This window comes from Salmo salar, chromosome 10, assembly GCF_965601325.2.
Source record: "Salmo salar chromosome 10, fSalSal1, whole genome shotgun sequence".
Lineage (NCBI taxonomy): Eukaryota > Metazoa > Chordata > Actinopteri > Salmoniformes > Salmonidae > Salmo > Salmo salar.
In genome coordinates this window covers 39734314-39750810 of record NC_138300.1, presented here as the reverse complement: position 1 = coordinate 39750810, position 16497 = coordinate 39734314, and the positions used below count along the sequence as shown (strand labels likewise).

The 16497-nt window shown below is 42.1% G+C and overlaps 1 protein-coding gene across 1 annotated transcript in view; it reads left to right on the top strand.

Annotated features, from left to right (window-relative positions):
* Window positions 1-16242, top strand: part of trappc8 (trafficking protein particle complex subunit 8) — a 97882-nt gene extending 81640 nt beyond the window's left edge. Inside the window, exons 27-30 of the mRNA XM_014123258.3 lie at window positions 5285-5386; window positions 13115-13257; window positions 13869-13958; window positions 14548-16242. Coding sequence (XP_013978733.2) covers window positions 5285-5386; window positions 13115-13257; window positions 13869-13958; window positions 14548-14782 — 570 coding nt within the window. The 3' untranslated portion in view covers window positions 14783-16242. The remainder of the gene's footprint in view (window positions 1-5284; window positions 5387-13114; window positions 13258-13868; window positions 13959-14547) is intronic.
* The last annotated feature ends 255 nt before the right edge of the window (window positions 16243-16497 follow it).

Here is a 16497-nt window from a genome sequence, read left to right as displayed (position 1 = left end):
TTGTTGACAGGTGTATGTTGTTGTTGACAGGTGTATGTTGTTGGTTGTTGTTGACAGGTGTATGTTGTTGTTGACAGGTGTATGTTGTTGGTTGTTGATGACAGGTGTTGGTTGTTGATGACAGGTGTATGTTGTTGGTTGTTGTTGACAGGTGTATGTTGTTGTTGACAGGTGTATGTTGTTGGTTGTTGATGACAGGTGTATGTTGTTGATGACAGGTGTATGTTGTTGGTTGTTGATGACAGGTGTATGTTGTTGATGACAGGTGTATGTTGTTGGTTGTTGATGACAGGTGTATGTTGTTGGTTGTTGTTGACAGGTGTATGTTGTTGTTGACAGGTGTATGTTGTTGTTGACAGGTATGTTGTTGATGACAGGTGTATGTTGTTGGTTGTTGATGACAGGTGTATGTTGTTGGTTGTTGTTGACAGGTGTATGTTGTTGATGACAGGTGTATGTTGTTGGTTGTTGACAGGTGTATGTTGTTGATGACAGGTGTATGTTGTTGGTTGTTGATGACAGGTGTATGTTGTTGATGACAGGTGTATGTTGTTGATGACAGGTGTATGTTGTTGATGACAGGTGTATGTTGTTGATGACAGGTGTATGTTGTTGGTTGTTGTTGACAGGTGTATGTTGTTGTTGACAGGTGTATGTTGTTGGTTGTTGTTGACAGGTGTATGTTGTTGGTTGTTGTTGACAGGTGTATGTTGTTGATGACAGGTGTATGTTGTTGGTTGTTGATGACAGGTGTATGTTGTTGATGACAGGTGTATGTTGTTGGTTGTTGATGACAGGTGTATGTTGTTGATGACAGGTGTATGTTGTTGGTTGTTGATGACAGGTGTATGTTGTTGATGACAGGTGTATGTTGTTGATGACAGGTGTATGTTGTTGGTTGTTGATGACAGGTGTATGTTGTTGATGACAGGTGTATGTTGTTGATGACAGGTGTATGTTGTTGGTTGTTGTTGACAGGTGTATGTTGTTGATGACAGGTGTTGGTTGTTGATGACAGGTGTTGGTTGTTGATGACAGGTGTATGTTGGTTGTTGTTGACAGGTGTATGTTGGTTGTTGATGACAGGTGTATGTTGTTGGTTGTTGTTGACAGGTGTATGTTGTTGTTGACAGGTGTATGTTGTTGGTTGTTGATGACAGGTGTATGTTGTTGATGACAGGTGTATGTTGTTGATGACAGGTGTATGTTGTTGGTTGTTGATGACAGGTGTATGTTGTTGATGACAGGTGTATGTTGTTGATGACAGGTGTATGTTGTTGGTTGTTGATGACAGGTGTATGTTGTTGATGACAGGTGTATGTTGTTGATGACAGGTGTATGTTGTTGGTTGTTGTTGACAGGTGTATGTTGTTGATGACAGGTGTATGTTGTTGGTTGTTGTTGACAGGTGTATGTTGTTGGTTGTTGTTGACAGGTGTATGTTGTTGATGACAGGTGTATGTTGTTGGTTGTTGATGACAGGTGTATGTTGTTGATGACAGGTGTATGTTGTTGATGACAGGTGTATGTTGTTGGTTGTTGTTGACAGGTGTATGTTGTTGATGACAGGTGTATGTTGTATGTTGTTGATGACAGGTGTATGTTGTTGATGACAGGTGTATGTTGTTGGTTGTTGATGACAGGTGTATGTTGTTGATGACAGGTGTATGTTGTTGATGACAGGTGTATGTTGTTGATGACAGGTGTATGTTGTTGGTTGTTGATGACAGGTGTATGTTGTTGATGACAGGTGTATGTTGTTGGTTGTTGATGACAGGTGTATGTTGTTGGTTGTTGATGACAGGTGTATGTTGTTGATGACAGGTGTATGTTGTTGATGACAGGTGTATGTTGTTGATGACAGGTGTATGTTGTTGGTTGTTGATGACAGGTGTATGTTGTTGGTTGTTGATGACAGGTGTATGTTGTTGATGACAGGTGTATGTTGTTGATGACAGGTGTATGTTGTTGGTTGTTGATGACAGGTGTATGTTGGTTGTTGTTGACAGGTGTATGTTGTTGGTTGTTGATGACAGGTGTATGTTGGTTGTTGATGACAGGTGTATGTTGTTGGTTGTTGACAGGTGTATGTTGTTGGTTGTTGTTGACAGGTGTATGTTGTTGGTTGTTGATGACAGGTGTATGTTGTTGGTTGTTGATGACAGGTGTATGTTGTTGGTTGTTGTTGACAGGTGTATGTTGTTGTTGACAGGTGTATGTTGTTGGTTGTTGTTGACAGGTGTATGTTGTTGATGACAGGTGTATGTTGTTGTTGACAGGTGTATGTTGTTGGTTGTTGATGACAGGTGTTGGTTGTTGATGACAGGTGTATGTTGTTGGTTGTTGTTGACAGGTGTATGTTGTTGTTGACAGGTGTATGTTGTTGGTTGTTGATGACAGGTGTATGTTGTTGATGACAGGTGTATGTTGTTGGTTGTTGATGACAGGTGTATGTTGTTGATGACAGGTGTATGTTGTTGGTTGTTGATGACAGGTGTATGTTGTTGGTTGTTGTTGACAGGTGTATGTTGTTGTTGACAGGTGTATGTTGTTGTTGACAGGTGTATGTTGTTGTTGACAGGTGTATGTTGTTGGTTGTTGATGACAGGTGTATGTTGTTGGTTGTTGTTGACAGGTGTATGTTGTTGATGACAGGTGTATGTTGTTGGTTGTTGACAGGTGTATGTTGTTGATGACAGGTGTATGTTGTTGGTTGTTGATGACAGGTGTATGTTGTTGATGACAGGTGTATGTTGTTGATGACAGGTGTATGTTGTTGATGACAGGTGTATGTTGTTGGTTGTTGTTGACAGGTGTATGTTGTTGTTGACAGGTGTATGTTGTTGGTTGTTGTTGACAGGTGTATGTTGTTGGTTGTTGTTGACAGGTGTATGTTGTTGATGACAGGTGTATGTTGTTGGTTGTTGATGACAGGTGTATGTTGTTGATGACAGGTGTATGTTGTTGGTTGTTGATGACAGGTGTATGTTGTTGATGACAGGTGTATGTTGTTGGTTGTTGATGACAGGTGTATGTTGTTGATGACAGGTGTATGTTGTTGACAGGTGTATGTTGTTGATGACAGGTGTATGTTGTTGATGACAGGTGTATGTTGTTGATGACAGGTGTATGTTGTTGGTTGTTGATGACAGGTGTATGTTGTTGATGACAGGTGTATGTTGTTGATGACAGGTGTATGTTGTTGGTTGTTGTTGACAGGTGTATGTTGTTGATGACAGGTGTTGGTTGTTGATGACAGGTGTTGGTTGTTGATGACAGGTGTATGTTGTTGGTTGTTGTTGACAGGTGTATGTTGGTTGTTGATGACAGGTGTATGTTGTTGGTTGTTGTTGACAGGTGTATGTTGTTGTTGACAGGTGTATGTTGTTGGTTGTTGATGACAGGTGTATGTTGTTGATGACAGGTGTATGTTGTTGATGACAGGTGTATGTTGTTGGTTGTTGATGACAGGTGTATGTTGTTGATGACAGGTGTATGTTGTTGATGACAGGTGTATGTTGTTGGTTGTTGATGACAGGTGTATGTTGTTGATGACAGGTGTATGTTGTTGGTTGTTGTTGACAGGTGTATGTTGTTGATGACAGGTGTATGTTGTTGGTTGTTGTTGACAGGTGTATGTTGTTGGTTGTTGTTGACAGGTGTATGTTGTTGATGACAGGTGTATGTTGTTGATGACAGGTGTATGTTGTTGGTTGTTGATGACAGGTGTATGTTGTTGATGACAGGTGTATGTTGTTGATGACAGGTGTATGTTGTTGGTTGTTGTTGACAGGTGTATGTTGTTGATGACAGGTGTATGTTGTATGTTGTTGATGACAGGTGTATGTTGTTGATGACAGGTGTATGTTGTTGGTTGTTGATGACAGGTGTATGTTGTTGATGACAGGTGTATGTTGTTGATGACAGGTGTATGTTGTTGGTTGTTGATGACAGGTGTATGTTGTTGGTTGTTGATGACAGGTGTATGTTGTTGGTTGTTGATGACAGGTGTATGTTGTTGGTTGTTGATGACAGGTGTATGTTGTTGATGACAGGTGTATGTTGTTGATGACAGGTGTATGTTGTTGATGACAGGTGTATGTTGTTGATGACAGGTGTATGTTGTTGATGACAGGTGTATGTTGTTGATGACAGGTGTATGTTGTTGGTTGTTGATGACAGGTGTATGTTGTTGATGACAGGTGTATGTTGTTGATGACAGGTGTATGTTGTTGGTTGTTGATGACAGGTGTATGTTGTTGACAGGTGTATGTTGTTGGTTGTTGATGACAGGTGTATGTTGTTGATGACAGGTGTATGTTGTTGGTTGTTGTTGACAGGTGTATGTTGTTGGTTGTTGACAGGTGTATGTTGTTGGTTGTTGACAGGTGTATGTTGTTGGTTGTTGATGACAGGTGTATGTTGTTGGTTGTTGATGACAGGTGTATGTTGTTGGTTGTTGATGACAGGTGTATGTTGTTGTTGACAGGTGTATGTTGTTGGTTGTTGTTGACAGGTGTATGTTGTTGATGACAGGTGTATGTTGTTGGTTGTTGTATGTTGTTGATGACAGGTGTATGTTGTTGATGACAGGTGTATGGTTGTTGATGACAGGTGTATGTTGTTGGTTGTTGTTGACAGGTGTATGTTGTTGGTTGTTGTTGACAGGTGTATGTTGTTGGTTGTTGATGACAGGTGTATGTTGTTGGTGACAGGTGTATGTTGTTGGTGACAGGTGTATGTTGTTGATGACAGGTGTATGTTGTTGATGACAGGTGTATGTTGTTGATGACAGGTGTATGTTGTTGATGACAGGTGTATGTTGTTGATGACAGGTGTATGTTGTTGATGACAGGTGTATGTTGTTGGTTGTTGATGACAGGTGTATGTTGTTGGTTGTTGATGACAGGTGTATGTTGTTAATATTTGTTTGTTGTTGACAGGTGTATGTTGTTAATATTTGTTTGTTGTTGACAGGTGTATGTTGTTGGTTGTTAATATTTGATGGTGTTGACAGGTGTATGTTAATATTTGTTTGTTACATTTTAGTCATTTAGCAGACGCTCTTATCCAGAGCGACTTACAGTAGTGAATGCATACATTTAATACATTTTTTCCCCCCGTACTGGTCCCCCGTGGGAATCGAACCCACAACCCTGGCGTCGCAAACACCAAACACCATGCTCTACCAACTGTTGATGACAGGTGTATGTTGTTGGTTGTTAATATTTGTTTGTTGACAGTTGTATGTTGTTGGTTGCTAATATTTGTTTGTTGTTGACAGGCATTTGTTGTTGAAGACAACAAGCAGGTGATCCTGGAGGGACAGCTTCACGTGGCACTACAGACCATTGGCAAAGAGGCCTGCTCCCTCACACAGAAAGAGGTGCACACACACGTACATACAGTGCCCTCTGTAATTAGTGGGACAGTGAAGCATTTTCTTCTTCTTTTGGCTCTATACTCAAAAAGTTTGGATTTGAAATCAAACAATGACTGAGGTTAAGGTGCAGACGGTCAGCCTTAATTTGAGGGTATTTTCATCCATATCGGGTGAATAATGATGAGTGAGATAGTTAGCTGCACGAATATCATACCCCCCAAAAATGCTAACCTCCTCTGTTATTGTAAGGGTGAGAGGTTTGCATATCTTGGGGGTATGATATTTGTGCATCTAACTTTCACTCTTATTAACGATTCATTCAGGATTATCCGTAATCATGGTAGCATCCACATTACTGTAGAGGTTTTTAGAAACATTCTATTCTTATTTACAATAAAAGTGACTCTAAAATGACACACTACATTATTTACCATTCATGTCTATTGGCCACAGAGTAATCTAAAACGCAACCAAAAGAAAGTGCAAATGCATCCAACATATTTGTAGAGTCAAAAGCTGAATGTAGTCATTTAGTACTATGCATATGGCACCAAATATTACACTTTTTACTACTTTAATGAACATCTAAGTATATTTGTTTCAATACTTTTGGTGCCCTAAAATGCTCTGCACGTATAATTTCTAAACGTTTCACCCAATTATGGATGAAAATACCCTCAAATTAAAGCTGATAGTCAGTGTATCATTTAAAATCCAGTACAGAGCCAAAAAAACAAAAACATTGCCACTGTCCCAACACATAGTGTTCTGGCTGTCTCCTCTCTTCTCTCTCCTGGATGACTCATCACACTGAATGAACGCTGGCCATTTAATGATCAAGTGTAAACATTGAAATCACCATTGTGTTCTTACTGTGTAGTGTACACAAGCTATTTAGTGTACACACAAGCTGAATAACTATACACTCTTCAGGACTGAGTTACCTGCATTGAGACTGAAGCACAAACAAAACCACACACACAACTCCAGCTGAGTGTTTAGTGTGCCCCCTCCAAAACACACATACACAATCTGTGACCATGCTGTCAGTGGTGGCACTGAGACGTTTGGTGTCTGGAGCCTGGTACAAGTTTTTACAGGGTTAGGTCTACACCGATAGCCAAAGGTTACGCTTCCAGTGTAGCAGGTAAAAAAAACTGCTGCTTTTGTGACGTCCAAGTGTAGCTCTTATGTAAAAGTTAAGTGCTTTCAAGGCAGGCACTGCCTTACTATTTGAAGGCTGTGTGAAGAAGTTCATTGTTCTTTATTTATCCCTAGATGGAAAATTCCATTTGTCACCGCTAGGGCTGTGGCTGCCATGAAATTTTGTCAGCCAACTATTTTAATGCTAATGCAGGTCTCACGGTAATTGACAGTTAATTAAACACCTTTTAGCATCTCCAGGCCTTCACGCATACAAGTCGCTGATGCACACCATTTAATATACACCATCACAATAAATCCATTATTTATTTTGGGCAGGTCTAAAGAAACATATGAAGAAAAAATATTTCAGAAGAACAGAATGAGTTGGCCTACTGTATGTTATCTGGCTATGCACTATGCCGTAAGCTGTAAGCTTGTTCATTTAGCAGACATGATATGCTTAAGTCCTGTGCCATTATTTTATATTATATGATTTTATAGTCAGAAGAATATAATTGAACTTAGCTGAATAAAATAGGAAGGATATTTTCCCCATTCCAGAGCAACTGTGCATATGAAGTGGCTATGTTAAGCATAACAGTGATCATTTGAAATGTGCTAGATGTAGAGTTATTTGGCAACATTAGTTGTGAATGATGCAAACCCTTAGAATGTCTTAGAAATCAATACATACAGTGCATTCTGAAAAATATTTAGACCCCTTGACTTTATATATTTTAGGCCCCTTATAGCCTTATTCTAAAATTGATGAAATACATGTTTTCCCTCGTCAATCTACACACAATACCCCATACTGACAAAGCGAAAACAGGTTTAGACATTTTTTGCACATTTTTCCAAATAAAAATCTGAAATTTAGTATTCTCAGACCCTTACCTATCAGACTCGAAATTGAGCTCAGGCGCATCCTGTTTCCATTGATCATCCTTGAGATGTTTCTACAACTTCATTGGCGTTCACCTACGGTAAAATTCAATTGATTGCACATGATTTGAAAGCACACACCTGTCTATAATAGGTTCCACAGTTGACAGTACATGTCAGAGCAAAAACCAAGCCATTTTCTGTAGAGCTCCGAGACAGGATTGTGTCAAGACACAGATACGGGGAAGGGTACCAAAACATTTCTGCAGCATTGAACATCCCCAAGAACACAGTGGCCTCCATCATTCTTAAATGGAAGAAGTTTGGAACCACCAAGACCCTTCCTAGAGCTGGCCGCCCTGCCAAACTGAGCAATCAGGGATAATGACCTTGGTCAGGGAGGAGACCAAGAACTCGATGGCCACTTTGACAGTGCTCCAGAGTTCCTCTGTGGAGATGGGAGAACCTTCCAGAAGGACAACCATCTCTGCAGCACTCCACCAATCAGGCCTTTATGGTAGAGTGGCCAGATGGAAGCCACTCCTCAGTTAAAGGCACATGATAGCACGCTTGGAGTTTGCCAAAAAGAACCTAAAGGACTCTCAGACCATGAGAAACAAGATCTCTGGTCTGATGAAACCAAGATTGAACTATTTCGCCTGAATGCTAAGTGTCACATCTGGACAAAACCCGGTGAAGCATGGTGGCGGTAGCATCATGCTGTGGGGATGTTTTTCAGTGGCAGGGACTAGGAGACTAGTCAGGATCGAAGGAAAGATGAACAAAGCAAAGTACAGAGAGATCCTTGATGAAAACCTGCTCCAGAGTGCCCAAGATCTAAGACTGGGGTGAAGGTTCACCTTCCAACAGTACAACAACCCTAATCACAAGTCTCTGAATGTCCTTGAGTGGCCCAGCCAGAACCCGATCGAACATCTCTGGAGAGACCTGAAAATAGCTGTGCTGCGAGGCTCCCCATCCAACCTGACAGAGCTTGAGAGGATATGCAGAGAAGAATGGGAGAAACTCCCCAAATACAGGTTTGCCGAAGCTTGAAGCCTCATACCCAGAAGACTCAAGGCTGTAATTGCTGCCAAAGGTGCTTCCACAAAGTACTGAGTAAAGGGTCTGAATACTAATCTAAATACCGTAAATCCTGGACTATAAGCCGCAACTTTTTTCCCAGGCTTTGAACCTCGCGGCTTAAACAATGACGCGGCTAATATATGGATTTTTCCCGCTTTCAAATTTTTTCTCACAAAAAGCACATTCTGTGACGTGCTCAGTTTTTTGCCGGCATGAAGCGTTCATTAGACCAATGAAATTGCCGAACGGGTTAAGGTCAAACAACTTTTGTTTACTGTTTAGATTAAATCGAGCGCTCTCAAACTTCCCATCATTCTGATTACGGTAGTCATTTTGTCACCCTCATCATGGCAAAGACACAGAGAAATGCATATGATGCAGCTTTCAAGTTGAAGGCGATTGATCCGGCTGTTGGAAATGGAGCTGCTGCACGGGAGCTTGGTCTTAATGAGTCGATGATAAGACGTTGGAAACAGCAGCGTGAGGAATTGACTCGCTGCAAAAAGACAACTAAAGCTTACTGCTAATTTTTTATTTTTTGTTACAAGCCGTGTTTCGTTAAAGCCTGTACCGGTAGGCACCTGCGGCTTATAGACATGTGCGGCTTATTTATGTTCAAAATAATATTTCTTTTTTAATTCAGTGGGTGCGGCTTATATTCAGGTGCGCTTAATAGTCCGGAAATTACGGTAAGTATTTATCAGTCCCCAACTGATAGTTTTTTTGTTTGTTTATTTGTGGGGGGTTTTGGCAAACATTTCTAAAAACCTGTTTTTACTTTGTCATTATATGGTATTGTGTGTAGAATGACTCTTGGCTCCTGCCCCAGATTTATCTGCGTAAGCCTTTTTAACTCTGACACACAGAAAGAGACACACACACAATCTTATACACATACTCACACACTTACTCACCCACATTTAAGCTAATGTATTTTTTTTGTGGGGGGTCTCTGAAGATATGAAGACAAAGGGAGAGTGATTAACCAAGCCATTACTTTGTGTGTGTGTGTGTGTGTGTGTGTGTGTGTGTGTGTGTGTGTGTGTGTGTGTGTGTGTGTGTGTGTGTGCATGTGCAAATGTGACAGAGAGCTCTAACCCTCTTAACCTTAGTCTAGTTAGTCACCACTGTCTTGAATGATTGATCAGCACTTCTCAATAACACTTCATTCATTACCTCTCTGAAACAGTGTCACATTAGAAAAGTTGAGCGTCCACAATTGTTTTTACAAATGTTTTAATACTTTGCCATTTTTAAAGTCATGTCCCCCCCGTCCTTGACTTTTCCTAAATAAGTCTATATAACACAGTCATTGTTAGAATCTTAATATCACTAACATAACTTCCGTTTTAAGAGGACATAAAATATTCATCCAAGTCGTCTTATCAGAAACATGTTGGGTAGTTTTCACAACTTTAAATTTGTTGATGTCATTTAGAAATTTAGCATGGAAAATCTTTTGTTATTGCATTTTCTCCCCAGTCCCTAAATATATTTGCTGTGTGCGAGAAGAGGAGATGAAAGAACTTTACCGATGTCAACTAGATTGAAGCATTCATTCTATCGATTTATGGCATTATTATGGTGAACAGCGGTTTATTTTGTATTATAGGGCAACAAGTTATGACAGAAGAGAAGCTGCATGTATCTATAGGCAAATCGACTAACAAATAGCACACCAAAATGTCAGAGATTATAAGCCTATCTCTGACTGTACAGCGCATTTTCTAGTTGCCATTGTTTATATTTGTAGGTTAGGGTCTGGTGTGGGCCTCAGATTTTCACTTTACCACACAGTCGGGCGTTTGCGGATTGGTTATTAGCAATTGTGGGCGGTTCCGGGTGAACAAACCGCTGACCTGCGCATCACCAGTGTGTCTGGCTGGCGTGTGAGAGAGCGAGAAAGTGACAGATGGCTCTAACCCTGTTAACCTCTCTAGTTAGTCCCCACAGTCTTGAAGGATTTGAGAAGCACTTCTCAATGACTATGCATTTACATTCATTACATTCATTATCTCTTAAACACAGTCACACTTTACAAAATACCTAATTTCATTTTTTTTACATTCACATTTGCCATACACGGTCACATCACAGCTGTACACCTCCCTCCCACACACAAAGTGTGATTTAATGACATAGTGAGTTTAACAGTGTCTGTGCGTGTATGTCTGTTAGGCACAGACTGTACCCACTGCACGATGCAAGCAGTTTCTCACCTCTCTTATTCTGTCTACCTCCTGTGGAAGTAGTGTGTCATTGGTTTAAGTGTGTGTGAGAGCGATTGCGATGGAGATATAAATGGCTATTATCATCAGACCGCCTCATTTCCAGTCTAAAAAGAACTCTCCAATAACGACCACGGAGACAAAACGTGATCTCTGCCACCACCTTCCTCCCTCGTTCCCTCATTCCCCCTCTCTCCTCTACCCACTCACGCGGCCAGACCACATCCATTTAGTCTGACACTTTCTTTTTACTCCCCCTCAGACACACAACTTCCTCCAAGCCAAGCTGTTGGCATAGCAACAGTGTCTGCGGCGCTCATTCGTAACACTGGCGTGCACAAGAGAACTTCTCTCATCCTTCTTTATCCCTCTGGTTTTTTACAGCTCTGCGCGTAAGCCGCCGAGACCACCATTTTCCCCTACCTTCCTCCCTCACTCCTGCCGTCGCTCGTTAGCTTTCTCTCCTCCCAGAAGAACTCACTGCTCCCACATAATTTCCTAGACCAATTGCCTCTATAGCAAAGGCATTGTTTTGAACGACTTAGCTTTTATTTCTACCTACTTGAATATCAATGTCATACAATATAAGGGAATGTCACTAATAGGGCTGAAATGTTTTTAGATATAAAACATAAATGTATTGATATATACACACACACCAACTGAAAAGTTGTCTATTGTGAAAACGTCTAATTATAGTTCTCTGAATGTCTCTATCAAGGCATTTTGCCAAAGAGGCCATTCATTATATTTTGTAACAGCAAACGTTCTGCACGGGGCAGGCTGCACAATGGCAAACAAATTATACCACAACAAAATGTCTGTATCTACATGTATATAAAAGCAATGTTTGTTTGACACAATGGTCTCTGTTTCTCTGTTGTGTAATAGGAGGCTTAGCAGATGTATAGGTGGTGTGTTGAAATGGCATCTGTTCCTGTGTCCTGACCTCGTGTTGTGTTCCTCTGACCTGTTGTAGGAGGCTGTGTGGATTCTGTTGTTCCTCTGTCCTGTGTTAGGAGGCTGTGTGGATTCTGTTGTTCCTCTGACCTGTTGTAGGAGGCTGTGTGGATTCTGTTGTTCCTCTGACCTGTTGTAGGAGTCTGTGTGGATTCTGTTGTTCCTCTGTCCTGTTGTAGGAGTCTGTGTGGATTCTGTTGTTCCTCTGTCCTGTTGTAGGAGTCTGTGTGGATTCTGTTGTTCCTCTGACCTGTTGTAGGAGGCTGTGTGGATTCTGTTGTTCCTCTGACCTGTTGTAGGAGTCTGTGTGGATTCTGTTGTTCCTCTGTCCTGTTGTAGGAGGCTGTGTGGATTCTGTTGTTCCTCTGACCTGTTGTAGGAGTCTGTGTGGATTCTGTTGTTCCTCTGTCCTGTTGTAGGAGGCTGTGTGGATTCTGTTGTTCCTCTGACCTGTTGTAGGAGTCTGTGTGGATTCTGTTGTTCCTCTGACCTGTTGTAGGAGTCTGTGTGGATTCTGTTGTTCCTCTGTCCTGTTGTAGGAGTCTGTGTGGATTCTGTTGTTCCTCTGACCTGTTGTAGGAGTCTGTGTGGATTCTGTTGTTCCTCTGTCCTGTTGTAGGAGGCTGTGTGGATTCTGTTGTTCCTCTGACCTGTTGTAGGAGGCTGTGTGGATTCTGTTGTTCCTCTGACCTGTTGTAGGAGTCTGTGTGGATTCTGTTGTTCCTCTGACCTGTTGTAGGAGTCTGTGTGGATTCTGTTGTTCCTCTGACCTGTTGTAGGAGTCTGTGTGGATTCTGTTGTTCCTCTGACCTGTGTTAGGAGGCTGTGTGGATTCTGTTGTTCCTCTGACCTGTTGTAGGAGTCTGTGTGGATTCTGTTGTTCCTCTGACCTGTTGTAGGAGTCTGTGTGGATTCTGTTGTTCCTCTGACCTGTGTTAGGAGGCTGTGTGGATTCTGTTGTTCCTCTGACCTGTTGTAGGAGTCTGTGTGGATTCTGTTGTTCCTCTGACCTGTTGTAGGAGTCTGTGTGGATTCTGTTGTTCCTCTGACCTGTGTTAGGAGGCTGTGTGGATTCTGTTGTTCCTCTGACCTGTTGTAGGAGTCTGTGTGGATTCTGTTGTTCCTCTGTCCTGTTGTAGGAGGCTGTGTGGATTCTGTTGTTCCTCTGACCTGTTGTAGGAGGCTGTGTGGATTCTGTTGTTCCTCTGTCCTGTTGTAGGAGTCTGTGTGGATTCTGTTGTTCCTCTGTCCTGTTGTAGGAGGCTGTGTGTATAATGGTGTGGATTCTGTTGTGTTCCTCTGACCTGTTGTAGGAGGCTGTGTGTATAATGGTGTGGGTTCTGTTGTGTTCCTCTGACCTGTTGTAGGAGGCTGTGTGTATAATGGTGTGGGTTCTGTTGTGTTCCTCTGACCTGTGGTATTGTAGGAGGCTCAAGAGATGGTGCTGCTGAAGTTTAAACCAGAGCTTCCTCCTCCTACGACACGGCCCTCCATGGAACAGCTTTCCCACCTCATCAAGACCAACCTGCACTACCCCGAAAGCTACAGCCACCCCTTCGTACAGAAGAGGTAACACGTCATGCATGTTCACACACATTCCACAGGAGTCTGTCAGCCTGCCTGTCCCGAGGGTGGTTGTTTGTGTGACACGTGTACTCTCGCACAATTCACTAGTCAGAACTGGACTAACACGATTATCTTTTGACATGACTTGTTTCTAAACTCCACTGTTAATGTCATTATTTCTAGGAAAACCAGAACTGTTGTAGCTGGCAGAAGAAGTGCTTTGAGGAGATGAAATGATAACTATTAGTGTGGTTTGGTGACAGTGAGGAGAAACAGACTGATAGTCAGGGACCTTAAGTGCAGTGCTTTAGTTAAATTGACACAGAATGAGTATAATAACCGTATCTCTCTTTCTGTCTATTTCTATTTCACTTTCTCTCTAACTCTCTCTCCTCGCCCCCTCCCTCTCGCCCCCTCCCTCTCGCCCCCTCGCTGTCGCCCCCGCTGTCGCCCTCTCGCCCCCGCTGTCGCCCCTCTCTCTCGCCCCCGCTGTCGCCCCTCTCTCTCGCCCCCGCTGTCGCCCCTCTCTCTCGCCCCCTTCCTCTCCCCTTCCTCTCGCCCCCTCCCTCTGCCTCTCTCCCCCCTCCCTTCTCTCCCCCTCTGTCTATATGTAGTCTCTGTATGGTTCCAGTCACTTTGACGCTATCTAACTGCTCCCTGGCTCAAGTTGATGCCATCATTGACCTTCGACACAAAACTACCAGGTAAATATAATCACACACACACCCACAGTAGTTCCTAGTCCTATTTTCTCCTATTACAGTGCATTAGCTCCGCACTGTACTGTTAAAGATGCAATATGTAATGTTTTGGGTGACCCAACTAAATTCACGTAGAACTTGTACTTATAGATCTGTCATTCTCATTGAAAGCAAGTCTAAGAAGCAGGAGATCTGTTCTACGTGCACTATTTCTATGCTTCCCTTGCTTAATCTTTCATTTTTGCATCTTTTACTTTTGGTTTTGTACACCAGCTTCAAAATACAATATTTTGATTATGGAAAATATATTTCACAGCGGTTTAGATGACACAATGATTCTCTACATGATACTTACTTGTTTTGTCACAAACTTAAATTAGGCGCGCTATTAGAATTTTAGCAACCAGGAAATGACGGAGCGATTTCTGCACAATGCATCTTTAAATCTGCCATCTGTTCCTCATGTCCCTGAGCAAATGTTTACCTGATAACTGCATCCTGTTCATCCTCCTGGTTTTAATTTTCTTTCTGTTTTCCTCTCTTCGCCCTCTTTCATCATCCCCTTTTCTCTCTCTCTCTTTTCCTCCATCAGTCCTGAGTCTCTTGAGGTGCACGGTTCGTTTACATGGCTGGGCCAGACTCAATACAAGCTGCAGTTGAGGGCACAGGAAGTGATGCGGCTGCCGCTGAGAGCCGGCTTCCTGCATGCGGGCGTCTATAACCTGGGAACTCCACGGGTCTTCGCCAAGCTGGCGGACCAGGGAGCCATGTGTGAGACCAGCCAGCAGACGGCCACGCCCGCACTAATCATCATTAACAGCACCTGAACATTGTCCTGCCCCATCATCAATAACAAATTAACCACCATCTGTCAATCATCACTACCAAGACTCCCCATTGGTTGGCAGCAACAGGGTTGAGAGCTCGGAGACCCACACAGCAAGAAATATCTTCCAAATCCCAAATCACCCGCTCTTCACCATCAACAATGCTTGAACACTGGGCTGTCCTAATTAGGCATACAACTGAAGAAAACGGTCTATAACAGGGAGGGACTACTTGAAAGGCTCTTTTTCATTTTCTGTTGCAAAAGGTTTTACTGCGGTGTGCCCTAATGAATAGGATCCTAATTCTGCCTGCCCGCCCACCCAACAATAACCAAAGAACAAATGATCTGCAAATCATCACTACCAAGGCTCCCCATTGGTTAAGAAACTGTTGCGTGCTCTGAACCAGCTACCAAGCAGAAATATCTTTCCACCAAGTCTCAAACATCCACTCCACTCCCTAAAAATTTGACCCCTTTTTCCAAACTAATATACTCAATACTGGACTAAGGAAAGCAGTTTTGTATTTTGTAATTAAAATGAGGGCGATAAGATGTATTTAAAAAAAATATATAAAATGTTTAAATGAAATTGTGCATCAGTTGAGCTTGTAACCACTGCTATGGTCAGACTGTTGTTAAATAAACCCCCCAGTAGCTATTTTATGTCCCAGCAACAAAGCAAAGCATCATGGACTTACATGTGGAAGAAGGATCTGTTTTCTCTCTCTCTCTGTGTATTATTCATCTGTCATCTCAGCTGATGCACTTTGGTTTTGACCTTTTTTTATTTGATGAAATCAACCTGTGAAAGGGGAGGAGAACAGACAGACGTTGTAAACTAAGACGGCAACAGCGTGTCTCCTACGGTACTGGTGTCATCTGTCTGCCGCCAGACATTTATTTTCTTTTTAGTGTTGAAAAACTAATCACGTTGTTGAACAGTTGTCGTTTACTTCTTGGATTAACCAGGATGAGGAAGTAGGAGAAACTGCCTCTGCCTCAATGAGTCTGACCATGACCAGGGTTTTCTGTTGTGTGGTCACATGGACCAGACCATCAGCACATCACAAACAGAATATGACCCAGCGTTTAACCACTATACTACAGTATGTGACTGACAAACAAACTCTTTGACTGACAGGTCCTGATACAGATACTGCCTGCCCACCTGTCTGTGAGCCTGTCTGTTGTTGGTCTGTAGTCCATCTGGACTGACAGTGCTGTCAGTCTCCACGTGCACACGTTTAATTTTCTACAAAACAAACACAAACAAACCAACGTATGAACCAATCAAATCAACATGATCCCTATACTTCTCCCTCATTGGACCTCCACCTTGTGCTTAAGCTGTTATTTAAATGTATGTATTTACTCAACTGCTTTTCAGATGATGTATTATATTTATAACAAATTTCCTGTAAATAGAAATAAAAATGTAACCAATGATGTGGGCTGTGAGATACAGTAACCATCTCCCCTCTGTGTGTAGACAACGTTGTGATTTGTAGTTATACTTTTCAGACTGACTGAGTTTTAGGATGTTTTCCAGATGGCATCCTATTCTCCATTACACTACTTTTGACCAGAGCTCTATGCTCACTATAAAGGGAATGGGGTGCCATTTGGGAAGCAGAAGCAGAAGCATTTAGAGGCAGCCCAATTCAGATTTTTTTACCTCACTAATTTGTCTTCTGATCAATCAGATCAGCTCTG